This window comes from Pimephales promelas, chromosome 22 (genome assembly GCF_988280905.1).
Source record: "Pimephales promelas chromosome 22, fPimPro1.hap1.1, whole genome shotgun sequence".
NCBI lineage: Eukaryota > Metazoa > Chordata > Actinopteri > Cypriniformes > Leuciscidae > Pimephales > Pimephales promelas.
Genome location: NC_142790.1, coordinates 28,617,661 through 28,643,886, shown reverse-complemented (window position 1 = coordinate 28,643,886; position 26,226 = coordinate 28,617,661). Strand labels below are relative to the sequence as shown.

At 37.7% G+C, this 26,226-nt stretch overlaps 1 protein-coding gene and 1 long non-coding RNA gene across 2 annotated transcripts; one reads left to right on the top strand and one right to left on the bottom strand.

The window, feature by feature from the left end:
• Positions 1–1,748, bottom strand: LOC148969642 (uncharacterized). The gene is made up of 3 exons (XR_016149166.1): positions 1,403–1,748; positions 433–560; positions 1–264 (listed from the first exon to the last, which is right to left on the bottom strand). It is a non-coding gene; the product is annotated as an uncharacterized LOC148969642 (long non-coding RNA).
• A 339-nt stretch (positions 1,749–2,087) lies between these two features.
• Positions 2,088–24,820, top strand: LOC120488035 (uncharacterized). The gene is made up of 5 exons (XM_089125584.1): positions 2,088–2,193; positions 5,818–5,954; positions 6,213–6,313; positions 18,522–22,147; positions 22,468–24,820. Exons 3-5 carry the CDS (start codon positions 6,214–6,216, stop codon positions 24,028–24,030), a joined length of 5,289 nt encoding a protein of 1,762 aa, XP_088981710.1. The 5' UTR covers positions 2,088–2,193; positions 5,818–5,954; position 6,213; the 3' UTR covers positions 24,031–24,820.
• The last annotated feature ends 1,406 nt before the right edge of the window (positions 24,821–26,226 follow it).

Sequence of the window (26,226 nt, the reverse complement as noted above, 5' to 3'; positions counted from 1 at the left end):
ACAAATAAGCCATCAGGGCCCTTCACACAAAGAAGAAATACGCAAATGACATTTAAAACAACAAGTTGACCAACATGATCATAATAAAATGGTTCTGAAAAAAAAAACAAACAAAAAAAACAGACATGAATGAATTGTCACCTCTTCGTTCCCAGACAAACATGTCCAAACAACAAGGCCCCAAGTGAGTCCAAAACACGTATGATCAAAAATGGAGAATAATTCAGCTCCGGATGCTGTTCCATCACAGGATGCAAAGAGTGGCTAGAAATATTGAAAAGGACATTACATTAGATATATTACAAAACATAATGATACAGTCAGAGACAGACAGAGGGATGACAGATACAGTTAGAGTCAGATAAAGAATATTAAAAGGTTACAATTAAAGGAAAAATAGATATTTGTGTGTGTGTTTGTGTGTGTACTTACATTTCAGAAATTCCACTGAACACACCACTTTGCAGGGAAGAGTGGCAACATGTGGGTTCACTGCAACCTGTTTCTTCTGTACCATTTGCCCTGTCCTTTTAGATGGCAATTTTCTTCTTTGTTCCACTCTTACAAAGCACATAAAGGGTCAGGAAACAGACAATGTGTAATTAGGATTGGTTTTAAGTTTTTCATGCTTGTAATCATGATTTTTAAATCTGTTAGAGCAGTGTTTCTCAACTCCAGTCATGAGGACCTCCCAGGAAGACCTCCCAACCCTAACCCTATGTCCACAAATTAAAACACCTGATTTAACTAATTAAAGGGATAGTTCACTTTGAAATTAATTTTTGATATGTTTTAGCTTACCTCAAGGGCATCCAAGATGTAGGTGTCTTTGTTTCCACAGTATTTTCAATTTTGATATTTTTAAGTCGAACCATTCTTGTCTTCAGTCATATAATGGAGGTCTATGGTCACCACCTCAAAGAGCATGCACAGAGAAGTCCAAATTAAACATGATTTAATGACTCGTAAATGTAAGTACACATTGATGGCCTAAGACACTAAACGAGCGGTTTGTGTGAGAAAACGAATGACGTACGAGACGAGTGACGTATACGCGCGAGAGATCACTTCCGTTTGTCTTAGGCCATCAATGTGTACTTACATTTACGAGTCATTTTATCATGTTTAATTTGGACTTCTCTGTGCATGCTCTTTGAGGTGGTGACCATAGACCTCCATTATATGACTGAAGACAAGAATGGTTCGACCTAAAAATGTCAAAATTAAAAATACTGTGAAAACAAAGACACCTAGATCTTGGATGCCCTTGAGGTAAGCTAAAACATATCAAAAATTACTTTCAAAGTGAACTATCCCTTTAAGTCAATAGATAATACATCAAAAGGCAGATATTGAGTACATGTGTAAAATGTACTGAGGTTGTTAAGAGTCCAATCATTACCTTTAAATGAACTCCAAGGTGCAGGCTGGCTCCTCCTGATTGAATATGTAATAATATGCAGTGAACAGTAGCAAGGCCAGACAGGAAGCTGGGCTGAATGCTCTCCTCACACACAACTTGGCCTTCCAGTGTCCTCTTGTCAAAGTGTCTCCTAAAACAATACCACATGTGACAATAGTTTATTTTTTACTATACCATTTTTATTTTTCAGCATTTTATATGTAAACTATATTTTAGTATTCAGAGTGCAGGAACTCTTTCTTTTAAATAAAATTAACAAAGGAAGTATGAAAACAAATAAGCAAATTACACACAGAGAGTAACTTAGGCTAACGTTATAGCTAAAATATATAGGATATTGATGTCTCTGATTTGGAAATTAGCTGATGATCAATAAAATGCAGCTCATATCTGTTGCTTTTGGTGGCGTGCAATCCATTAAATCTGCATATAACGCGGGAGTTGAAGATCGGATTTATATCCGTTTTGCAAAAACACATTTATGTGGCCAGGTGTAAATGGAATCAGTACTTATTATCCGGATAACTTATCTGGATACAGATCGCATTTTAATACCAGGTGTAAACGGGGTCTGATATGCCGACTTCTGAGAATAGCGGAAGTTCGTGGCTACGGTTGTGCACGTAGACTGTTCAGTTGTTCTAAATGCCATCAAACAGCATATTTCCTCTAAATCACGTGACCATGAGGGTGTTTACTCTAAATACACAAGTAGATCTATTTCCCTGTAAGAGTTTAAAATCATCTGGGGCAGGAAGGATCCTAAAACAGTAAGCAGATTAAAATAACTACTCATTAAATTGACTTATTACCTGATTACTGTAAAAACCTAGTGACTAAAGACAAAATATTATCAGGGAACAGCTAGCCTATGCCATTTCACTTTTTCATATAAACTTTGTTTTAGTTTAATTTCAGTTAGCATCAACATTTAAGACATTTTAATCAATTTTCTCAGATCTTAACTCATGCATTCATGAGTTATTCATTGTATTTATATGGATTCATGTTTAATTTATGCATCTGTTTGTTCTCCGTGATTCTTGACTTCCTCATTTGGACACATCCACATATCTCACGAACAATTCGTAAGACCGAGTAAAATATGTGACTGATTCGTATTCAATGCAATTCGTACAATTTGGCGTTTTCACAACTGAAAGTCCGCACCAAAGTTCACGTTTTGATAGCTATATTTTATACTTTAAGTTTTGGTTTGCTTTCACATTGCAATTATGCGAGGCGAGTATATGTCAAGCCGTTTTAGCTTTTATTTATTTCCAGGATATGAATTCTTGATATCAAGAATTGAATTGTTGATATCAATAATTACATTTTTTGATATCAAAAATTTAATTGCTGATATCTGTAATTGTATTTTCACTAGTGAAATTTCTCCATATAGGCTGCCATTCAAAATAAATAGTTGATATCAAGAATTGAGTTTTTATTAGTAGAAATATCATTTTTTTATATCAATAATTACATTGTTAGTAAAAATGCGAATTCCTGATATCAATAATTAAATTGTCACTATTTGAAATGTTTGCTTTTTTTTCTTCATATCAACAATTCAATTGGTACTAGTAAAAAATTTCATTTTTGATACCTGAAAATGTATTTCTGATATCAATATTATTTCAGATATCTAAAATGGCTTTCTTACTAACAATCACATATCAGAAATTAACATTGTCACTATAGTAAAAATTGAATTATTGATATCAAAAATGATCATTATAGTGGCAATTAAATTGTGGATATCAAGAATAGACATTTCAACTAGTAACAATTGAATTCTTGATATCAAAAATAAAGGTTTTTACTACTAATAATTGTATTTCTGACATGTGAAATTGGAATTTCAACTATTAAGAAATCAATTCTTTATATCAACAATTAGTTTTGAATGGCAGCCTATGGTAACATTTCACTAGTGAAAATACAAATTGTTGATATCAAGAATTACATTTTCATATTCTGGAAATGAATAAAACTTAAAAAGCTAACCCTAACCCTAAAGGGATGAAAGCCATCCAGCTTTTGAAACTCATTGGCTTTAGTTGTTTAAACTAACGACAGCACTTGTTCTTATTGATATTGAGGCAGAGAGATTGTCGCCCAGTTTGTCTCTCTGTCGCACTTTGCAGATTGTCTCACTAAAGAACTTTACATGACAAGCTTGTTTGAGATGTGCCTTGTCTTTTTACATTTGTGCCAATTCGTGCCCAAACATTTTAAAAGAGAACAATAGGCCTAGGCTACATCATGGTTAGGGTTGGGAACCGAGAAGTGTTTTTGAAAAAATACCGGAACCGTGCAAAATTCCTAAGTTTCGGTTCCTAAAACGGTTCTGGTGCGATATGAGGGCGAAGTCCTGGGAGTAGATTATCCTTTAGCGTCTCACCTCAAGGCGCAGACAGAGAGAGAGAGAGTAGAGCTGCATGATTAATCTTTAAAAGATTACGATTCAAACACCCACGCCGTCTTATTCCTAAATGACAAAAGACATTCCTAAATGATAAATGACTGAAGTTGCGATTTGCTCTCACACGCGCTGCATTTATAGTAGTACACACACACACACACGCGCGCGCGCCGAGTCACGTACATTCAAATCAGTTTGCGCTGAGAGAGAGAGAGAGAGAGAGAGAGAGAGAGAGAGAGAGAGAGAGAGAGAGAGAGAGAGAGATGATGTTTAACTCTTTTTATTCTCTATTCATGTTATACAATAATCACATTTTCATAATTAATAACAATGAGTAATAAATAACAATATTAATTCCTTCAAATTTCAGCATTACCACTGAAACACTAATTTATCATCATCATTCACAAAAATAAAATTAACATTTATACACCACTTTCTCTTAAAAATGTGCATATCATTATTCATTTTATAAAATTCATACTCTATTTTAACTCTGGATTCTACCAAAGCTTTGAACAATTCTACCATATTGATCCTTTTATCCTCATTTTCAAGTTTATATGCTTTCCAAATAGTTAACTTTGCTTGACCAATCAAAAAATTGGAAAAGGTGCAGGACTCACTTTGAGACTTAATATATTTAGACCCAAAAATAAATACTGTTTTTGAAAAATTCCAACCAAAACCTTCAAATATATTTTCTAAAATATTCAAAAGAGGTAAAATTTTGTAACAATCGAAAAAAATGTGAAACACAGTATCCGATACATTGCAAAATTTACAAACAGAAGATGTACTAAGGTTGCACTTGAACAAAAAAGTTTTTGTTGCTAATGCACAGTGCAAGATACGCCACTGTAAATCTCCTGATCGTTTTGGCAATGGACTTTTATAAAACAAACGCCATGAAGGTAATTGCACATCAGGAGCAGATAAATAACTCCTCCATTTTGTATCTGTCTTATTCTTAAGTTGTTCACAAAATCTTGACTTCACACAAGCTGTATACAAAAGCTTCTTACTACTGTCTGAAAAAAGAGAGAGAGAGAGAGAGAGAGAGAGCAGTTGTCGATATGAAAGTGAAACTGCTTTATAATCACACAGTATCAATATTTATGTTACACATATTCAAATGATTAACGTTACAGAAGTAGTGAGATTATAGTTTGAGTAAACATTGACGATAGTAATCAAAACGCAGTCCGTAACTTTTTTTGTGTTCAGAATTTACAAAATCTATACAATGAGCGAGTGCATCATGAATGTTTTTTTCAAACCGTGTTTTTGTCTTATCTTGAATCACCACGTAAAGCCTGTAATACGCGTTCTCGGACTTGTTTAGACTGGATGGCGGATCGCAGCTGCGGAGTAGCCCAATGCCTGCGTGACTCGTCATGGACATAAAGAGAAAGAAGTAGCTCCGGTAACTATGTTCTTCCGCAAGACGCATGCACTGCAGTTCTGTTTATTAACTGCTATTTAGGGCCGATATATCCAGTAATAATGCAATAATTAAAGTCTTTATGAGTCAATAATTCAAACCGTTTTCAAAAATAATCTGTTCTACACACATATGTGTGTTAAAGCATATTCTACCCCTTCTGAGAGGGCATCACTGTTGGAGATAGCCTACAATAAGAAAGGTCCTAAATTATTCTAGAGAATGCAGAATTTTTTTATTTACTTTTAATTTTTTTGCAAAGATTAATTAATAATAATATGTTGAATTTGTTTACATTAGGCTACCAGTCTGTTAAACTCATTTTTCAAGTACTATAAGAAATAAACACAAAAGGGATTGTGGATTTTTCTCTTTCTAATATTTTTAATTTAATGGGAACCGGAACCGGAAACGTTTGGCGGAACCGGAATCGGAATCGGAACCGGAACATTTCTCACGATTCCCAACCCTAATCATGGTTGTTTAGTGGAAACACAAATTATGTCTTTCTCTCATCTACAGTTAACAGTTTGTTAGGTCTTCTTCAGCAGCCATTGTGTCTTTTGTGGAAAAAATTAGTTCATTTGGATTTTAGCCTAACATTGCACCCAGACTCCTGTGGATCCAGTCAGTACAGATACTCAACTGTCTTCAAAAGGGTAAGAAAAGACTTACAATACAGTACATTGTAGGCTAAATTTTTGTCATTGTTTTGTTTATGCTATTGGACGATTAGAGAATTTTGTGCCTTATAAATATATTTTAAATGCACATTTTGTTTAAAAAACAATAATAAAATAGACTGAATTCGGATCGATTTCCGAACTGATAGCTATGAATACTAGCTTTAAAAATATTTGTCAAACCTCTCTCAGTAATCTCATTGGTTGATTTCTCCTTCCATGTGTTTTGTCCAGCATGGATCCAGTGGGAGTGAATTCAATAGAGACTGCAGCTCTGGGGAGACCCTTCCAGCTGGGGATGCTGTATGACTGCAGGAGAGATGCTCTCGTACCAGGTGACCAATCACTGTTCAACACTATCTGAAGCCTTGAATAAATGATTAGAGTAAAATAATATTTATTTTTTGTGAGGTTGTGGTTAAGAACTTACAATACCAAATCATTTAGCAATATTAATGCATTAAAGCCCTAATTTAAAAGCTTTCTCTGCATTTATTCACATCTTACGGGCTAAGTGCCCGTAGCAAATATATTACTATTTTAAAGGATTAGTTCACCTCAAAATGAAAATTTCCTAATAATTTACTCACCCCGATGCTATCCAAGATATCCATGTCTTTCTGTCCTCAGTGGAAGAGAAATTAAGTTTTTTGAGGAAAACATTTCTGGATTTTTATTTGAATAATGGACTTCACTGGCAACCATCATGGCAAGCCATTTTAACTTTTATTCATTTCCAGGATATGAATCGTTGATAACAACAATTCATTTTTCACTAGTTAAAATGATAATTATTGATATCAGGAATAATATTTCTACTGGTAACAATGGCAATTTTTGATGTCAGGAATTACATTTACACTAGTAGCAATAGTAGTTCTTGATATCAACATTTACATTTGCACTAGTTAAAATAATAATTATTGTGTTGTGTATTGTTTTCTTAAAGGTGCCATCTGTAAAAATTGAGGTTAAAATATCCCAAAAATGAGCAACACGCATCAAAAGATTGAGAAGAAATAAGGTTGATGATGTCATTAAAAAACTGACAAGTAATAGTGCTGCCGAGATATTAACCTGAATTAGCATGCTAAATTACTAGCCCCGGCCCGGCAGGTGTCGTAATACCAGTTTCGACCATGGGAGGCGGTATGCGGGCGGGCAACGTTACCACCAGCCAAACTGCAGTACACGAGTAAGTCGCGCTCGCGCCAGCTTGTGTGTTTACTTGAACCTGACGTCAGTCGTGTGGAAAATACAGCCCACTACTACATTTCAGTTCAGGGAAGAGTTAAAAAAAAAATGATTGGTCGATATTATGCATGAGGAATACATTTTGGTAAGTTGTAGCATACTGTATCTTTCAACAGTGTTCGTGTTCTTTTACCATTAGCTAGTAGAGATGATCGGTTCACGTGCGTTAGGGATCTGTCGTGTAAAGCGCCAATACTGTATTTATTGTTTGAATTGCGTAATAAAATGAACAGAATCTGAGAGCTGACATCGGTCTCCGTGTCCTTTTCTGTGCATGACAAAAATGTGTGGCGTGAAAGTGTGTGAAAAGTGTTGTGAGAGTTGGCAGCTCTGAAAGACGCTAGCTTGGTCCACATCAGGGAATTGCTGTCTGTCAAATTAATTCAAACTAATGATAAAAATGTAATATGAACAAATCGAATATCATAAAACTAGAAATAATAGCCTGGGCTTTAATTTTCCCATATCGTCGAAATGCACCGACTTGTCTATGAGACGGCCCTTATAATTAGGGGCCAAGCACCGAAGGTGCGGAGGCACCTATTGTATCTGTTCCGGTTCCTATTATTAGGGGCCAAGCACCGAAGGTGCGGAGGCACCTATTGTATCTGTTCCGTTTCCTATTATTATTATTATTCTTCTTCCGTTTCCGACTTGGTGTCTATGGCAGCCCATAGACCGGTTTGCGGGAAAGTTGTTTTGGTTTGACATTCTGATAGAGGACATTCCCAACTTTAAATACACCAATTTTGGTGTCTCTAACGCATTCCCTCTAGCGCCACCAACTGTCCAAAGTTTCACTTTTATTATGCTAATAACTTTTGAACCGTAAGACCTATCAACAAAATTCTTTTTTCTTCTTATTCCTGAGCTCATGCCGATTCGATCGCACCCTATGACGTCATTTTCCGTCATAAAAAAACGGCCGCCATTTTGAATTTTCCAAAAAACCTACTTTTGCGAACTCGTCCTAGACGGTTTGTCCGATTTTCACCAAAATCGCACCGGATCATCTCCAGGCAGTGCTGACAAAAAGTTATGGAATTCAAGATGATTCGAATAACCGTTTTCGATAAACGCGTAAACAAAATTTACATAGCGCTTGCGAAAACAGACGTGAGGTTGTATCTCCGCAACGCTTACTCGTTTTCACACCAAACTTGGTACGTGTTATCACAAGCATGACCTGAGGCTACGTGCTGCGTTTCGGCGCAGCGCCACCTAGTGGTCCGGAGATATGAAAAATGGCTATTTTTGCTCGTAACTTCTGAACGGTTTGTCCAAAAATCATAAATTTGGTCTCGTTAGATGCAGGGCGTCATGCCGAGTCCACCGATATCCAATTTTCCCAGAACGGCCATTTTGGCGGTCGGCCATTTTGAATTATGTGCTAAAATGCTGTATTTTTTGAACGCATGAACGAATTGTTACGAAACTCGGTATGGGTCATCAGTACGATGCCCTGAAGGAGCCTGAGAAGTTTCGAAACAGCGCCACCTAGTGGTGATTTTTTTTTTCAAACGCTTATAGCTTTGGGTGTGGTACACGTATTTTCACGGGAGTCATGTTTTTGAGTTCCTGAATCGTTGCCGAGTCCAACGATACTAAACATGCTGGGTTTCGTGTTACGGTTGGTGTAGCGTAGCGATTTAGCGCGAAAAAAACACTTGGCGATATCTTCAAAACCGCTGTTCCGATCGAGACGAAACCACCGCCAGAAACACGGAATCATAGCTTGTTAACTAAATGCTAATGCCCAAATGCGAAAATATTGATAGTAAGGGGTAGTAAAATTCAAACAAAGTCATGTGTCAGTCATTTTTTACGTGTTTTTTCATATAAATGTTTATAACTCGGAAGCGAATTGAGATATTTTCACCAAAATTGACACACATATGTATGGGGTCACTCTGAGGACACATAAAAAAAATTGTGGGACTGAGCCTCTTGGTGGCGCTATAATAGAACAAAACGTGAAATTCCCATTGACTTCAATAGAGTTTTGTGAAATAAAATGCTATACTAAACAAATGCATTGGTGTAATATTACAAAACTCAGTGTGTGCCATAAGCAGCATGCCCTGAAGGTACTTAAAAGATTTTAAGACAGCGCCACCTGTTGGTCAAAAGTTATATTTAATTTCTGAGAACGCTAATAACTTTTGAATAAATTTGCCTATTGCAATGAAACTGATCTTAATAGATTCCTTGGGTTATGCCAAAAACATAGATATCAGGTTTTCCATAATCAGACAAACGTCCTGTTCGCCATCTTTATTTCTTTGAAAAACCTTCTTTTTCGAACTCCTCCTAGACCGTTTGTCCGATTTTCACGAAAATTGAATCGTATCATCTCCAGACCGTGCCGACTAAAAGTTATGAATTGCACGATGATAGACAAAACCGTTTTTGTATACCACAGCATCAAAATTTAGGCATGCTGCCAAAATTACTATTTAGGCTTTATCTCTGCAATGCCTTCACATTTTGACACCAAACTTTGCATGTGTCATTGTCACCTCACTCTGACCACATCACATCTATTTCGTAACTGCGCCACCTATTGTTCGAAAGTGATAACCCATTAAATCATCTTATAAGTTAATGTTTATGTGATTTTCTTAGCCATTTGCCCAAAGTTCTCTCAAAATGCCCTTAATTGCTCCTTGCTGCAGTTGGTCTGCCACTCCTTGCCATTTTGGCATATGTTGCCGCTTCTTGCGCTTGGCCCCGGTAATGGCTGCTTGCAGCTATATTTATTATTATTCTTCTTCCGTTTCCGACTTGGCGTCTATGGCAGCCCATAGACCGGTTTGCGGGAAAGTTGTTTTGGTTTGACATTCTGATAGAGGACAGTCCCAACTTTAATTACACCAATTTTGGTGTCTCTAACTCATTCCCTCTAGCGCCACCAACTGTCCAAAGTTTCACTTTTATTATGCTAATAACTTTTGAACCGTAAGGCCTATCAACAAAATTCTTTTTTCCTCTTGTTCCTGAGCTCATGCCGATTCGATCGCACCCTATGACGTCATTTTCCGTCATAAAAAAACGGCCGCCATTTTGAATTTTCCAAAAAACCTACTTTTGCGAACTCGTCCTAGACGGTTTGTCCGATTTTCACCAAAATCGCACCGGATCATCTCCAGGCAGTGCTGACAAAAAGTTATGGAATTCAAGATGATTCGAATAACCGTTTTCGATAAACGCGTAAACAAAATTTACGTAGCGCTTGCGAAAACAGACGTGAGGTTGTATCTCCGCAACGCTTACTCGTTTTCAGACCAAACTTGGTACGTGTTATCACAAGCATGACCTGAGGCTACGTGCTGCGTTTCGGCGCAGCGCCACCTAGTGGTCCGGATATATGAAAAATGGCTATTTTTGCTCGTAACTTCTGAACGGTTTGTCCAAAAATCATAAATTTGGTCTCGTTAGATTCAGGGCGTCATGCCGAGTCCACCGATATCCAATTTTCCCAGAACGGCCATTTTGGCGGTCGGCCATTTTGAATTATGTGCTAAAATGCTGTATTTTTTGAACGCATGAACGAATTGTTACGAAACTCGGTATGGGTCATCAGTACGATGCCCTGAAGGAGCCTGAGAAGTTTCGAAACAGCGCCACCTAGTGGTGAAATTTTTTTTTCAAGCGCTTATAACTTTGGGTGTGGTACACTTATTTTCACGGGAGTCATCTTTTTGAGTTCCTGAATCGTTGCCGAGTCCAACTATACTAAACATGCTGGGTTTCGTGTTACGGTTGGTGTAGCGTAGCGATTTAGCGCGAAAAAAACACTTGGCGATATCTTCAAAACCGCTGTTCCGATCGAGACGAAACCACCGCCAGAAACACGGAATCATAGCTCGTTAACTATATGAAAATGCCCAAATGCGAAAATATTGATAGTAAGGGGTAGTAAAATTCAAACAAAGTCATGTGTCAGTCATTTTTTACGTGTTTTTTCATATAAATGTTTATAACTCGGAAGCGAATTGAGATATTTGCACCAAAATTGACACACATATGTATGGGGTCACTCTGAGGACACATAAAAAAAATTGTGGGACTGAGCCTCTTGGTGGCGCTATAATAGAACAAAACGTGAAATTCCCATTGACTTCAATAGAGTTTTGTGAATTAAAATGCTATACTAAACAAATGCATTGGTGTAATATTACAAAACTCAGTGTGTGCCATAAGCAGCATGCCCTGAAGGTACTCAAAAGATTTTGAGACAGCGCCACCTGTTGGTCAAAAGTTATAAATAATTTCTGAGAACGCTAATAACTTTTGAATAAATTTGCCTATTGCAATGAAACTGATCTTAATAGATTCCTTCGGTTATGCCGAAAACATAGATATCAGGTTTTCCATAATCAGACAAACGTCCTGTTCGCCATCTTTATTTCTTTGAAAAACCTTCTTTTTCGAACTCCTCCTAGACCGTTTGTCCGATTTTCACGAAAATTGAATCGTATCATTTCCAGACCGTGCCGACTAAAAGTTATGAATTGCACGATGATAGACAAAACCGTTTTTGTATACCACAGCATCAAAATTTAGGCATGCTGCCAAAATTACTATTTAGGCTTTATCTCTGCAATGCCTTCACATTTTGACACCAAACTTTGCATGTGTCATTGTCACCTCACTCTGACCACACATCTATTTCGTAACTGCGCCACCTATTGTTCGAAAGTGATAACCCATTAAATCATCTTATAAGGTAATGTTTATGTGATTTTCTTAGCCATTTGCCCAAAGTTCTCTCAAAATGCCCTTAATTGCTCCTTGTTGCAGTTGGTCTGCCACTCCTTGCCATTTTGGCATATGTTGCCGCTTCTTGCGCTTGGCCCCGGTAATGGCTGCTTGCAGCTATATTTATTATTATTCTTCTTCCGACTGGGCGTCTATGGCAGCCCATAGACCGGTTTGCGGGAAAGTTGTTTTGGTTTGACATTCTGATAGAGGACAGTCCCAACTTTAAATACACCAATTTTGGTGTCTCTAACTCATTCCCTCTAGCGCCACCAACTGTCCAAAGTTTCACTTTTATTATGCTAATAACTTTTGAACCGTAAGGCCTATCAACAAAATTCCTTTTGCTTCTTGTTCCTGAGCTCATGCCGATTCGATCGCACCCTATGACGTCATTTTCCGTCATAAAAAAACGGCCGCCATTTTGAATTTTCTAAAAAACGTACTTTTGCGAACTCGTCCTAGACGGTTTGTCCGATTTTCACCAAAATCGCACCGGATCATCTCCAGGCAGTGCTGACAAAAAGTTATGGAATTCAAGATGATTTGCTTAACGGTTTTTGATAAACGCACAAACAAATTTTACGTAACGCTTGCAAAAACAGACGTGAGGCAGTATCTCCGCAACGCTTAATCCTATTCAGACCAAACTTAATACATGTTATCACAAGCATGACCTGAGGCTACATGCAGCGTTTCGGCGCAGCGCCACCTAGTGGTCCGGAGATATGAAAAATGGCTATTTTTGCTCGTAACTTCTGAACGGTTTGTCCAAAAATCATAAACTTCATCTCGTTAGATTCAGGGAATCATGCCGAGTCGACTGATATCCAATTTTCCCAGATCGGCCATTTTGGCTGTCGGCCATTTTGAATTATGTGCTAAAATGCTGTATTTTTTGAACGCATGAACGAATTGTTACGAAACTCGGTATGGGTCATCAGTACGATGCCCTGAAGAAGCCTGAGAAGTTTCGAAACAGCGCCACCTAGTGGTGAATTTTTTTTTTCAAATGCTTATAACTTTGGGTGTGGTACACTTATTTTCACGGGAGTCATCTTTTTGAGTTCCTGAATCGTTGCCGAGTCCATTGATACTAAACATGCTGGGTTTCGTGTTACGGTTGGTGTAGCGTAGCGATTTAGCGCGAAAAAAACACTTGGCGATATCTTCAAAACCGCTGTTCCGATCGAGACGAAACCACCGCCAGAAACACGGAATCATAGCTTGTTAACTATACGCTAATGCCCAAATGCGAAAATATTGATAGTAAGGGGTAGTAAAATTCAAACAAAGTCATGTGTCAGTCATTTTTTACGTGTTTTTTCATATAAATGTTTATAACTCGGAAGTAAATTGAGATATTTGCACCAAAATTGACACACATATGTATGGGGTCACTCTGAGGACACATACAAAAAATTGTGGGACTGAGCCTCTTGGTGGCGCTATAATAGAACAAAACGTGAAATTCCCATTGACTTCAATACAGTTTTGTGAAATACAATGCTATACTAAATAAATGCTTTGGTCTAACATTACGAAACTCAGTGTGTGCCCTAAGCAGCATGCCCTGAAGGTACTCAAAAGATTTTGAGACAGCGCCACCTGTTGGTCAAAAGTTATAATTCATTTCTGAGAACGCTACTAACTTTTGAATAAATTTGCCTATTGCAATGAAACTGATCTTAATAGATTCCTTGGGTTATGCCGAAAACATAGATATCAGGTTTTGCATAATCAGCCAAACTTCCTGTCCGCCATCTTTATTTCTTTGAAAAGCCTTCTTTTTCGAACTCCTCCTAGACCGTTTGTCCGATTTTCACGAAAATTTAATCGCATCATCCCCAGACCGTGCCGACTAAAAGTTATGAATTGCACGATGATAGACAAAACCGTTTTCGTATACCACAGCATCAAAGTTTAGGCATGCTGCCAAAATTACTATTTAGGCTTTATCTCTGCAATGCCTTCACATTTTGACACCAAACTTTGCATGTGTCATTGTCACCTCCCTCTGACCACATCACATCTATTTCGTAACTGCGCCACCTATTGTTCGAAAGTGATAACCCATTAAATCATCTTATAAGTTAATGTTTATGTGATTTTTTTAGCCATTTGCCCAAAGTTCTCTCAAAATGCCCTTAATTGCTCCTTGCTGCAGTTGGTCTGCCACTCCTTGCCATTTTGGCATATGTTGCCGCTTCTTGCGCTTGGCCCCGGTAATGGCTGCTTGCAGCTATATTTATTATTATTATTCTTCCGACTGGGCGTCTATGGCAGCCCATAGACCGGTTTGCGGGAAAGTTGTTTTGGTTTGACATTCTGATAGAGGACAGTCCCAACATTAAATACACCAATTTTGGTGTCTCTAACTCATTCCCTCTAGCGCCACCAACTGTCCAAAGTTTCACTTTTATTATGCTAATAACTTTTGAACCGTAAGGCCTATCAACAAAATTATTTTTTCTTCTTGTTCCTGAGCTCATGCCGATTCGATCGCACCCTATGACGTCATTTTCCGTCATAAAAAATTGGCCGCCATTTTGAATTTTCCAAAAAACCTACTTTTGCGAACTCGTCCTAGACCGTTTGTCCGATTTTCACCAAAATAGCACCGGATCATCTCCAGGCAGTGCTGACAAAAAGTTATGGAAATCAAGATGATTCGCTTAACGGTTTTTGATAAACGCACAAACTAATTTTACGTAACGCTTGCGAAAACAGACGTAAGGCTGTATCTCCGCAATGCTTCATCCTATTCAGACCAAACTTGGTACATGTAATCACAAGCATGACCTGAGGCTACATGCAGCGTTTCGGCGCAGCGCCACCTAGTGGTCCGGAGATATGAAAAATGGCTATTTTTGCTCATAACTTCTGAACGGTTTCTCCAAAAATCAAAAACTTGGTCTCGTTAGATTCAGGGCGTCATGCCGAGTCGACCGATATCCAATTTTCCCAGATCGGCCATTTTGGCTGTCGGCCATTTTGAATTATGTGCTAAAATGCTGTATTTTTTGAACGCATGAACGAATTGTTACGAAACTCGGTATGGGTCATCAGTACGATGCCCTGAAGGAGCCTGAGAAGTTTCGAAACAGCGCCACCTAGTGGTGAATTTTTTTTTCAAACGCTTATAACTTTAGGTGTGGTACACTTATTTTCACGGGAGTCATATTTTTGAGGTCCTGAATCGTTGCCGAGTCCAACGATACCAAATATGTCGGGTTTCGTCTCACGGATGGCGTAGCGTAGCGATTTAGCGCGAAAAAAACACTTGGCGATATCTTCAAAACCGCTGTTCCGATCGAGACGAAACCACCGTCAGAAACACGGAATCATAGCTTGTTAACTACATGTAAAAGCCCAAATGCGAAAATATTGATAGTAAGGGGTAGTAAAATTCAAACAAAGTCATGTGTCAGTCATTTTTTACATGTTTTTTCATATAAATGTTTATAACTCGGAAGCAAATTGAGATATTTTCACCAAAATTGACACACATATGTATGGGGTCACTCTGAGGACACATAAAAAAAATTGTGGGACTGAGCCTCTTGGTGGCGCTATAATAGAACAAAACGTGAATTTCCCATTGACTTCAATACAGTTTTGTGAAATACAATGCTATACTAAACAAATGCTTTGGTCTAACATTACGAAACTCAGTGTGTGCCATAAGCAGCATGCCCTGAAGGTACTCAAAAGATTTTGAGACATCGCCACCTGTTGGTCAAAAGTTATAATTAATTTCTGAGAACGCTAATAACTTTTGAACAAATTTGCCTATTGCAATGAAACTGATCTTAATAGATTCCTTGGGTTATGCTGAAAACATAGATATCAGGTTTTGCATAATCAGCCAAACTTCCTGTCCGCCATCTTTATTTCTTTGAAAAACCTTCTTTTTCGAACTCCTCCTAGACCGTTTGTCCGATTTTCACGAAAATTGAATCGTATCATCTCCAGACAGTGCCAAATAAAAGTTATGGATTGCGTGACGATAGACAAAACCGTTTTCGTATACCACAGCATCAAATTTGAGGCATGCTGCCAAAATGACTATTTAGGCTTTATCTCTGCAATGCCTTCACATTTTGACACCAAACTTTGTATGTGTCATTGTCACCTCACTCTGACCACATCACATCTATTTCGTAACTGCGCCACCTATTGTTCGAAAGTGATAACCCATTAAATCATATTATAAGTTAATGTTTATGTGATTTTCTTAGCCGTTTGCCCAAAGTTCTCTCAAAATGCCCTTAATTGCTCCTTGCTGCAGTTGGTCTGCCACTCCTTGCCATTTTGGCATATGTTGCCGCTTCTTGCGCTTGGCCCCGGTAATGGCTGCTTGCAGCTATATTTTAGTATTGAGATGTTGTTCATTAAGTCTTTAATCTCTGAAAATCTCCAAATGCTCCACGTGAAACTGCGGTCTTCCAACCTTTTACTATCGCGTCAATTGATTTGATGAATATGCACGAGGGAGACAGAGCAACACAGCACTCGCCCATATTGTTTGAAGACATGAGAGAGCGCGTGGCCGTGGAGGTATTTCTGGAGGTATACTGCCCCCATCTGGTATGGAACATGTTGTATGATTTGATTTTAAATCCCATTTGGCACCTTTAATGTTTATGGTTTTGTCCTTACTGTGATTCCCTACTTGCCCCCTGTGATATTGTACATGCGCAGAACAACTATGGAACGAGTCAGTAAAGGCTGCTATGTGAAATGCTCGTGTCGGTGTCATCACTCTAAACAAGTCATGCATAAACTGCACTCCATGATGTAACAAAACTGGCAACGAGAATAAACACTCTTTCTCTCCGAGATAAAGTATGTGCTATTCAGCTGACGGCGGGGAGCAGTGGAAGCTAACAGGTAAAATGCATGTGGGTCATGACGTGCAATGCTCGTCGCGTTAGGAAATAGCGCAAACAGAGAACGGCAGCTGCACGCCACAAAGGCGACGCAAAACGAAACCATGATGAAACTGTCGATTAGTGGAGCTCGTATACGGAGCGGTTCGATTACTTTGTCGGATAAAAGATGAGGTTCTAGTACCAACTTTTCTCAGTGTAATGGGTAGTAGTAAGATATATAATGGTCCAGCATAATAAGCCTGGTGATAGCTCATTCAAGGACATTGTAACAATGCTCCAGGAACATTATGCACCAAAACCACTCATCATCGCTGAAAGATTCTGCTTTCATAAACGCAATCAATTAGAAGGAGAATAGATCGCACGATTTGTTGCTGTACTGAAGCGTCTGTCAGAACACTGTGAGTTTGGCACAACACTGAGTGACCCCAAGAGACAGATTTGTGTGCGGGTTGCGTAGTGAGACCATTCAAAAGCGACTCTTATATGAAAGTAATCTAACGCTAGAGCGAGCGATGGAAATCGGTGTATCCATGGAAATGGCTGCAAAAGAAGCACAAGAGTTAAGCACATCCAGTCAAGTCCACAATGTGTACAGTAAAAGAACGAAACCGGATGGTAAGAGAGCATGTTACCGCTGTAGAAAGAGTAGTCATCTGGCACAGGAATGCTGGTTCAAAGACATAGAAACTGTGGGGAAAAAAGGCCATATTGAACATGTGTGCCAAAACAAAAAGCAAAATAAGAAAGCAAATCCAGCTAAACCTGAAGAGTTCAAGAAAAGTTATGTCAGAAAACTCAAAAAGAAAAACATAAATCAAGTGAAATATTCAGGGACACAACAAGAGGATGAATCTGAGGAAACTGAATACTCGCATGTAATGTCTGTGTCTTAAAATGATGGGTACTGGGTGACAGCACTTCTAGGTGGAAAAAGCTGTCCCAATGCAAGTGAACACAGGAGCTGCTATTTCGCTCATGGCAGAGTCAACCGAACCGTACCAAACCGAACCATGACACAAGTGACACAAATTTTGTGAACCGTTACACAACTAATATGTATATACGTATATACATATATATATATATATATATTTTAAATTACCTATCGTTTCGCTAGTTAAGACCCTCTTCCTCAGCTGCGATCATGCACAGTCCATAGAAGCACTTTAAAGACCTTTGAAACTGCATTGATTTGGACTTAAATTCCACATATTTATAATTTATTGATAAAACCTAGTAATTTAAATGTAAATAAAACAAAAAAAAATATTTTGTATTTAAAAAAGCTTTCTGCACAAAAAAAAGGTATAATTTTAGGGCTTCGGGTCATTTTGACCTGCGAGGGAAGGATTTGTTACAGTACGCAATGGTTTTGGTTGCTCTGCATCATGATGGGTGGCATTATTAATGGGATAGTCCACCAGTGTTTATATTTAGATATTCACCTGCTCAGAGTCATTTATGTAAATACAATAAATATAAAATTATATGTAAGAGAATTGTAAATGGGGACAAGAAACACAAAAATAATGTGGTGTTGTTCGGGAGAACATGCAAGTTGTGTTTTGCAAAAGGGCTGATTAATGAATTAAGTATATTTAGACATAAATATTTTTTTTCTCCATTACAGGAATCAGACTTTGGAGTAAAGAGCAGCTGAAGCAGAAACCCCAAATCAATACAGTTTTCACAGTCACCGCTTCAGACTCCATTGAGGAAAAGTCTAGATTGCTGAAAATTGATGGATCCCTGAAACTGAGTGTTTTAGGAGGACTCATCAGTGTAAGTGGAGCTGCTAATTATCTCAAGGACACCAAGAAGTCATACAATCAACAGAGACTGACATTACATTATCATTCCACCAGTAAGTTTGAAGAACTGATCATGGACCGCTTTGCTTCTGGAGACATGGCTCTCTATGACGATGGCGTCGCCACACATGTAGTGACCGCAGTGCTGTACGGAGCAGACGCATGCTTTGTGTTTGATAGAGAAGTTTCTTCAGATGAGGACAAGAGAGTGATCACAGGAGATGTAGAAGCTGTCTTTGAGAAGCTTAAAGGCATTTCAGCCGGTGTTAACATTAATCTGAATGACAATCTGAAGACCGCTGTCCAAAAATTCAAGTGTACATTTTATGGAGACTTCCAGCTACCACGTAACCCGACCACTTTTGAAGATGCTATGAAGGTTTTTGAAGATCTTCCGAAACTGCTGGGAGAAAACAAAGAGCTTGCGGTTCCTCTGAGAGTTTGGCTTTATCCTTTAGACAAACTTTTGTCAAGAGTTGTAAAGTTTCAGCATGAAATCAGCACAGGTTTAAGCTCAGATCTTGAATCTGTAATTGAGAGTTTGAGTACGACTGAGATGAAATGCAGTGATCTTCTGACAGACACGCCAGCTTCGACATTTACTGCATTTCATGACAAAATCAATGACATGAAGAAAAACTGCTACCAGTGCAGATTGAGTCTCATGAAGAAACTCTGCTCTCTCTTACCGAAGATCCGTGGAAAAAACATAGAGGACACAGCATTGAGCGATCTTCTACGAGATCATAAGCAATCTCCATTTGAAAGAAGCGCTCTTGAACAATGGCTGAAGGAGAAAGAGGAAGAATCTGAAATTATTAAATCATTGCTCACACAACTGAACGACTCTGGAGCAATGCTAGAAAACAACCTCAATAAATATCTAATGAATCTGGAAGTTCAACATTTGGTCAGCTACACTTTCACATCATTGAGCTGGACAGATGAGCTGCTTTCTGAACAGAAGACCTTCCTGAGTTCTTCAACAAAAGAGAGAAAAGAAGAGAAACCCGAACACAAGACTTGGCTCACGCTGGACATCCAGAAGACTATGAAGAACAACCTGAGAGTATTTAAACACCTGATTGATTTAAACAACAGCAAATCAGTCAAATTCATTATTGCATCAAAAGAAATGGAAAATAATCCAGGTTCCTGCATTCTCCTGTATGAAAATGAATCTAATGAATCTGTTTGCTTCACTCCTCCATCAAAACCAGACTGTCCAATCATTAAAGATATCAGATATAGACAAGTGGATCTGAAAGTGTCTCCACCGGGTCCTGATACAGAGGAACTCAAATTACTGTACAAAATGAAGGAAGAGAAAGACTGGACATCTCAAACTGTGTCAAAGAATGAGAATACAGTTACTCTGACTGATCTCAGACCAGATACTGAGTACAATATTAAATGTGCAGCGGTGGGAAAACTGAAATACACCGTAGAGAGTGATGTGACGCGTCTCACAGTCATAAACCAGAATCTCATTGAGGTCAAAGAGTCTGCTATCAACAATCTAAGGCGGACTGAAGACAAGTGCAGTTTACTTTTGGAAAACATCAAGGAAACCACTTTTAGTTCACTTCATAAGAAAATGCAAGATATGCAGCAAAACTGCCAAAAGTATCGGGAAGATTTCAGTGACCGAATTAAATCTGTGATCCAGTCAGGTAAAGCGTGTGAGAAAGAGTCTTGTGCTCTGAAGGATCTTCTTCAAGCTCATGATGAGTCTCCATTCAGTGAAAAGAGTCTGAGAGAGTGGATCACAGTGAAAGATAATGAAATAAACACCGTTAATGAGTTTCTTCAACAGTTAATGGACATCGGAGCCGAAGTGAACACAAGCTTGGACTCGTATTTGTCTGATATTCAGGTGGAGAATGTGTTTTCTTACACTTTCAGTTCTCTTGATCAGCCGGATGAGTTTCTTAATGAACAAGAAAATTACATGAATAATGAAATAATGGGAAATCCACAGAAGAAACCTGACGTGGCGTCTCAATCGTGGCTCACTGGAAGCATCCGGGAGAAAATGAGAGAACATTTGAACTTATTTAAGGAGCTGATGACGTCATATAGCAGTCGAAGCAGTAAATTTATAGTTTCTGTAAAACACCATGAAAAGCATCCAGGTTCCTGCATTCTCCTGTATAGAAATGGATATAATGAATCTGTTTGCTTCACTCCTCCATCAAAACCAGACTGTCCAGTCATTGAAGATATCAGATATAGACAAGTGGACCTGAAAGTGTCTCCACCGGGTCCTGATACAGAGGAACTCAAATTACTGTATAAAATGAAGGAAGAGAAAGACTGGACATCTCAAACTGTGTCAAAGACCCAGAATACAGTTACTCTGACTGATCTCAGACCAGATACTGAGTACAATATTAAATGTGCAGCGGTGGGGAAACTGAAATACACCGTAGAGAGTGATGTGACGCGTCTCACAGTCATAAACCAGAATCTCATCGAGGTCAAAGAGTCTGCTATCAACAATCTAAGGTGGACTGAAGACAAGTGCAATTTACTTTTAGAAAACATCAAGGAAACCACTTTTAGTTCACTTCATAAGAAAATACAAGATATGCAGCAAAACTGCCAAAAGTATCGGGAAGATTTCAGTGACCGAATTAAATCTGTGATCCAGTCAGGTAAAGCGTGTGAGAAAGAGTCTTGTGCTCTGAAGGATCTTCTTCAAGCTCATGATGAGTCTCCATTCAGTGAAAAGAGTCTGAGAGAGTGGATCACAGTGAAAGATAATGAAATAAACACCGTTAATGAGTTTCTTCGACAGTTGATGGACATCGGAGCCGAAGTGAACACAAGCTTGGACTCGTATTTGTCTGATATTCAGGTGGAGAATGTGTTTTCTTACACTTTCAGTTCTCTTGATCAGCCGGATGAGTTTCTTAATGAGCAAGAAAATTACATGAATCCTGAAATGATGAGAAATCCACAGAAGAAACCTGACGTGGCGTCTCAATCGTGGCTCACTGGAAGCATCCGGGATAAAATGAGGGAACATTTGAACTTATTTAAGGAGCTGATGACGTCATATAGCAGTCAAAGCAGTAAATTTATGGTTTCCATAAAAGACCATGAAAAGCATCCAGGTTCCTGCATTCTCTTGTATAGAAATGAATCTAATGAGTCTGTTTGCTTCACTCCTCCATCAAAACCAGACTGTCCAGTCATTAAAGATATCAGATATAGACGAGTGGATCTGAAAGTGTCTCCACCGGGTCCTGGTACAGATGAACTCAAATTACTGTATAAAATGAAGGAAGAGAAAGACTGGACATCTCAAACTGTGTCAAAGAATGAGAATACAGTTACTCTGACTGATCTCAGACCAGATACTGAGTACAATATTAAATGTGCAGCGGTGGGAAAACTGAACTACATCACTGAATCTGATGTCACAACAGTGATCATAAAGGTATGATGGACATTCATGAAATATCAGCTAGAATTTTATTACATCATTAAACACTGTTATTCTAATCTTGAGGCCGTTCACACGACTTGTATCCTCAACACAATCACTGATCTGATATTCACATGAAAAGCATTGCTGATAGCGTCTCATTAAAGGGTAATTTTAGTTTTCTATTGTAACCAGGTAAATAGTTTGTTTAATGCTTACCTTTTCTTAGTTGAGTTGAAAGGGCCTTTATTATTTCAGGGATGTTTTATAAAATGATGATGATGATGCATTACCATCTTTATTGTTATTGTGTTTTTATGTTTTATACTCAGAATAAAAATGATCTCATGAAGAAAAGCATCCTAATCAAAGATGGAAATCCTGCTCGATATCGTCTGCAAACAAAAACACACAATATGGATCAATCTGAACCATACAGAAAAATGACCTTTGGAGAGAGAGACAAAACCAAACCCCATAAAACCATTCTGATGGTGGGAGAAACAGGAACAGGAAAAACAAAACTGATCAACACGATGATCAACTACATGTTGGGTGTTCAGAGAGAAGACAAGGTTTGGTTTGAGATCACAGATGATCAGAGCGACCGATCATCAGTTCACAGTCAGACCTCCAGTATCACTGTTTATGAGTTTTATCCAGAAGAGAGTAAAACTGATCTAACAATCATCGACACACCAGGATATGGAGACACTCGTGGAGTTGATCTTGATAAACAGATCGCTGAGAGTTTGCTTAGTTTAAGTGAATCTGCAGAAGGGATTCATGAAATACACGCAGTGTGTCTGGTGATTAAAGCAACACAGAATCGACTCTCTGACATTCAGAAATACATATTTGATTCTGTTCAGTCTTTATTTGGGAGAGATATTGCTGAAAATATCATCTTGCTCTTCACACACTCAGATGGATATCGACCTAAAGATGCTCTGACGGCTGTTAAAGAGGCTGAAATCAAGTGTGCCGTGAATGACAAGAATCAGCCGGTGTATTTCCTGTTTAATAACCGTCAGTCAGAAGCTGCTGATGAAGAAGATGATGAAGAAGATCATAAACAGAGGCTGGATCAATCATGGGATCTCAGTTTTAGAGGAATGGCAGGATTGTTCAAGTTTCCTGACAACATAAACCCAAAGCCTGTGAAGATGACTCGAGATGTGTTGCGGAAAAGGAAGCAGTTAGAGGCAAATATCTCTAATCTACAGTTACGAGTTCACATGACAGAACTAAAGCAGAATGAGCTGAAACAAACTCAAGAAGCTCTGGAGAAACACAAGAAAGTTGGAGAAGAAAATAAGAACTTTGAGTATGAAGTTGAAGTGCCCTATAAAGAGAAGGTTGATATTGATTTCTCTATAGCCAGCATGGCGATGTGCTGCCGAGTCTGTAAGGAGAACTGTCATTATCCAGGATGCTGGTGGATCAGCGGCCTCACATGGTGTAGTGTGATGAAAGATTATCACTGTACAGTGTGTACAAATAAATGCCACTACAATGACCATTTCAAAGGAGGAAAAATGTATGCAACAAAGACAAAGCAAGAGAAGAAGACATATGAAGATTTAAAGAAGAAATATGATGAAAAACTCGGTGACGGTGTGTCTCTGGTCCAGAAGTTGGAAGAAGAACTGCACGAACTAGATAAAGAGAAAATAAATCTGGTGAATGAAGCTTTTCACTGTGTGGAAAAATTGGAGGAGATCGCACTCAACACTGATTCTGTGTTCACACTTCAGCACATTGATTCTCTGATTGAGAATCTGAAGGAAATAAATGAGCCTGAAAAAGCTGAAAAACTGGAAGACATGAAGAAGAGAGCAGGAGAAGAAAAACAAGGAGCACTGGGATACTTTACAACATTTTATAAAAAATAAACACAAATAATGCCTCATCTCAAATGATGCTGACACGTATGTGTCTCTATAACACGCATTGTGCATAGTAATTTATAATCGAAAATAAGTTTTTATGTGCATATGAGACACAGTTTTTCACATGCATTTGATACGCAGTTCATTTACGTGTAATACACACGCACCCCACACCACTAATTCTACCCAAACATATAATACACATGCCCCACACCACTACTAAACCTACCGTAACCAACTAATGCGTATCATATGCACGTAAAAACTCACTTAAGCATAAAAACGAAAAATAGGATCCCGAAAAAGTTTCTGCTTCGTTCAAAAGCATGTCCTTCATGTGATGTTAATCTATATTATCATTAAACGTAATTGCAATGTTATATGAAAGTATACAGTATGTATGAGTAATAGTAAAGTTTTTCTATCATCACACTTTGCATTTAGTTTTTATTTGTAAGTGGATCTGAGTTAACTGCATCTAAATTTAACTAATATAAAATAGTGATTACTATGAATTCTGTATATTAATTTATACAGTAAGATACTATTGAAAATACAGCCGTAATACTGCAAAAGCAGTTTTCTGTATAATCACTGTCATCTAGAGGCCATTTGAGAAACTGTTGAATATCATCCAACAGGTGAAAAATATGATATACATTTATAATCTCTGCTTTACTATAAATGTGGATGTGCTGTTCATTGTATGACTTTTTTAGACCTTGTGTTTATTGCTTCATGCTTCACTGAGAGATCAGAGATCACTCATATCAATAAATGTTTTTTACCAGCAGTTTGTTTTTGTTTTGTTTTTATGTATAAATGTGTTATAAATTACAGTATAAAGTCTTTGCATTCATAAAGAAGATGTATTATTATTTTACAAATCTATATATGACAGGACTGGATTGTGATAATGTCGCATAAGTGCACAAGAAGACTTGATAATACATCTATAACAATTTGTGTTCCTCATTTCTTCATTGGCAGAACTCTTTGGAAAACCTGTGACCTTTAGAGAAAAGGCTCTCTGGATTTACTATACAGGATACTGATAAAACAAACAAACAAACAAACAAAAAATGATCAATATTTTCTAAAACCCTGTTCTTTTTTTTTTTTTATCAACATGATCTACATTGAGTAAATTGTGGACGCTTGATGTCAGATTCATTCAAATCCAAAGTAAAGTTGAAGATGTGGGTGAACATATAATGAAATACAGTAATACTGTAAGAAAAACTGTAGATTCAGAAGTTATTTAAAATATTTAAAAAATAAGTTATGTTTATTCCTTTTAAACTTCACACTTTCTGTAATTAATGATGATTACAGTAGGACATGTAAAAAAGTTATGGCAGTGTCACATGCCTGTCCTGTCTTGTGGGGCTTTAAGAAAAGTGTTAAAATATTTTCAGGAAAGTGTCTTAACAATTAAGCACAAAATAAATAACCAAAACTAATTAAATTAATTTATTAATAAAGAGACAAATGTGATGCAAGTGAAGACATTTTGATATTCATTCTTTTAGCATATTTGTATTACAAGACAAAATTGAAGCAATAAACCTGTGAGCCCCAAAAATATCATAAGTCCAGATTTATAAGTCCAGTATTTTTATTAAAGCCATAAAACTATTGTCCTTCCTTATTTCATACTCATAATTTTCTTATATGCTATAACACACATTCAAAACCACAAAAATAATTGACCAAACACTTTATTCAAAACTACATTATTGTTATTCTAATTTAACTTTTACTTCAAATTGCTCTCAAAATCATCCGTCTCTGAACACCCATTACACACGGTGAGACTGAAAAATAATAAGATCATAACCTCATACGTGGTTTTCAGAGAAACTGCATATATTTTGAACTTTATAATCAGCACAAATCACAGAAAAAAAGACGTTTAAAAAGAATCCTATTTTAAACAACTACTGAATTTACAGTTTCCTTGTATTGTTTAATTATATCCTATATCATTATTTATTATTTTCCACCATAAGTTTGGATTTGAATGAACCTGACATCCAACATCAACATTTGACTGAATGTTTTCTGAGTATTTGTGCAGTATTTCATGTCAGAATAGTGGATCTCCACTAGTGTGAGTGTGTTGGTCAGTTTCAGAATGTGAATCATCCCGTCCCACTTTGTCCGTCTCCTAAAATATCCCACAGCAGCTGAAACAAA

Excerpts from the sequence above, each read along its gene's own strand:
- LOC120488035 (XM_089125584.1), top strand. The coding sequence starts at position 6,214 with ATGGATCCAGTGGGAGTGAATTCAATAGAGACTGCAGCTCTGGGGAGA. Across the intron at positions 6,314-18,521 it reads GAGAGATGCTCTCGTACCAG|GAATCAGACTTTGGAGTAAA; the intron begins GTGACCAATCAC and ends TCTCCATTACAG. Across the intron at positions 22,148-22,467 it reads TCACAACAGTGATCATAAAG|AATAAAAATGATCTCATGAA; the intron begins GTATGATGGACA and ends TTTTATACTCAG.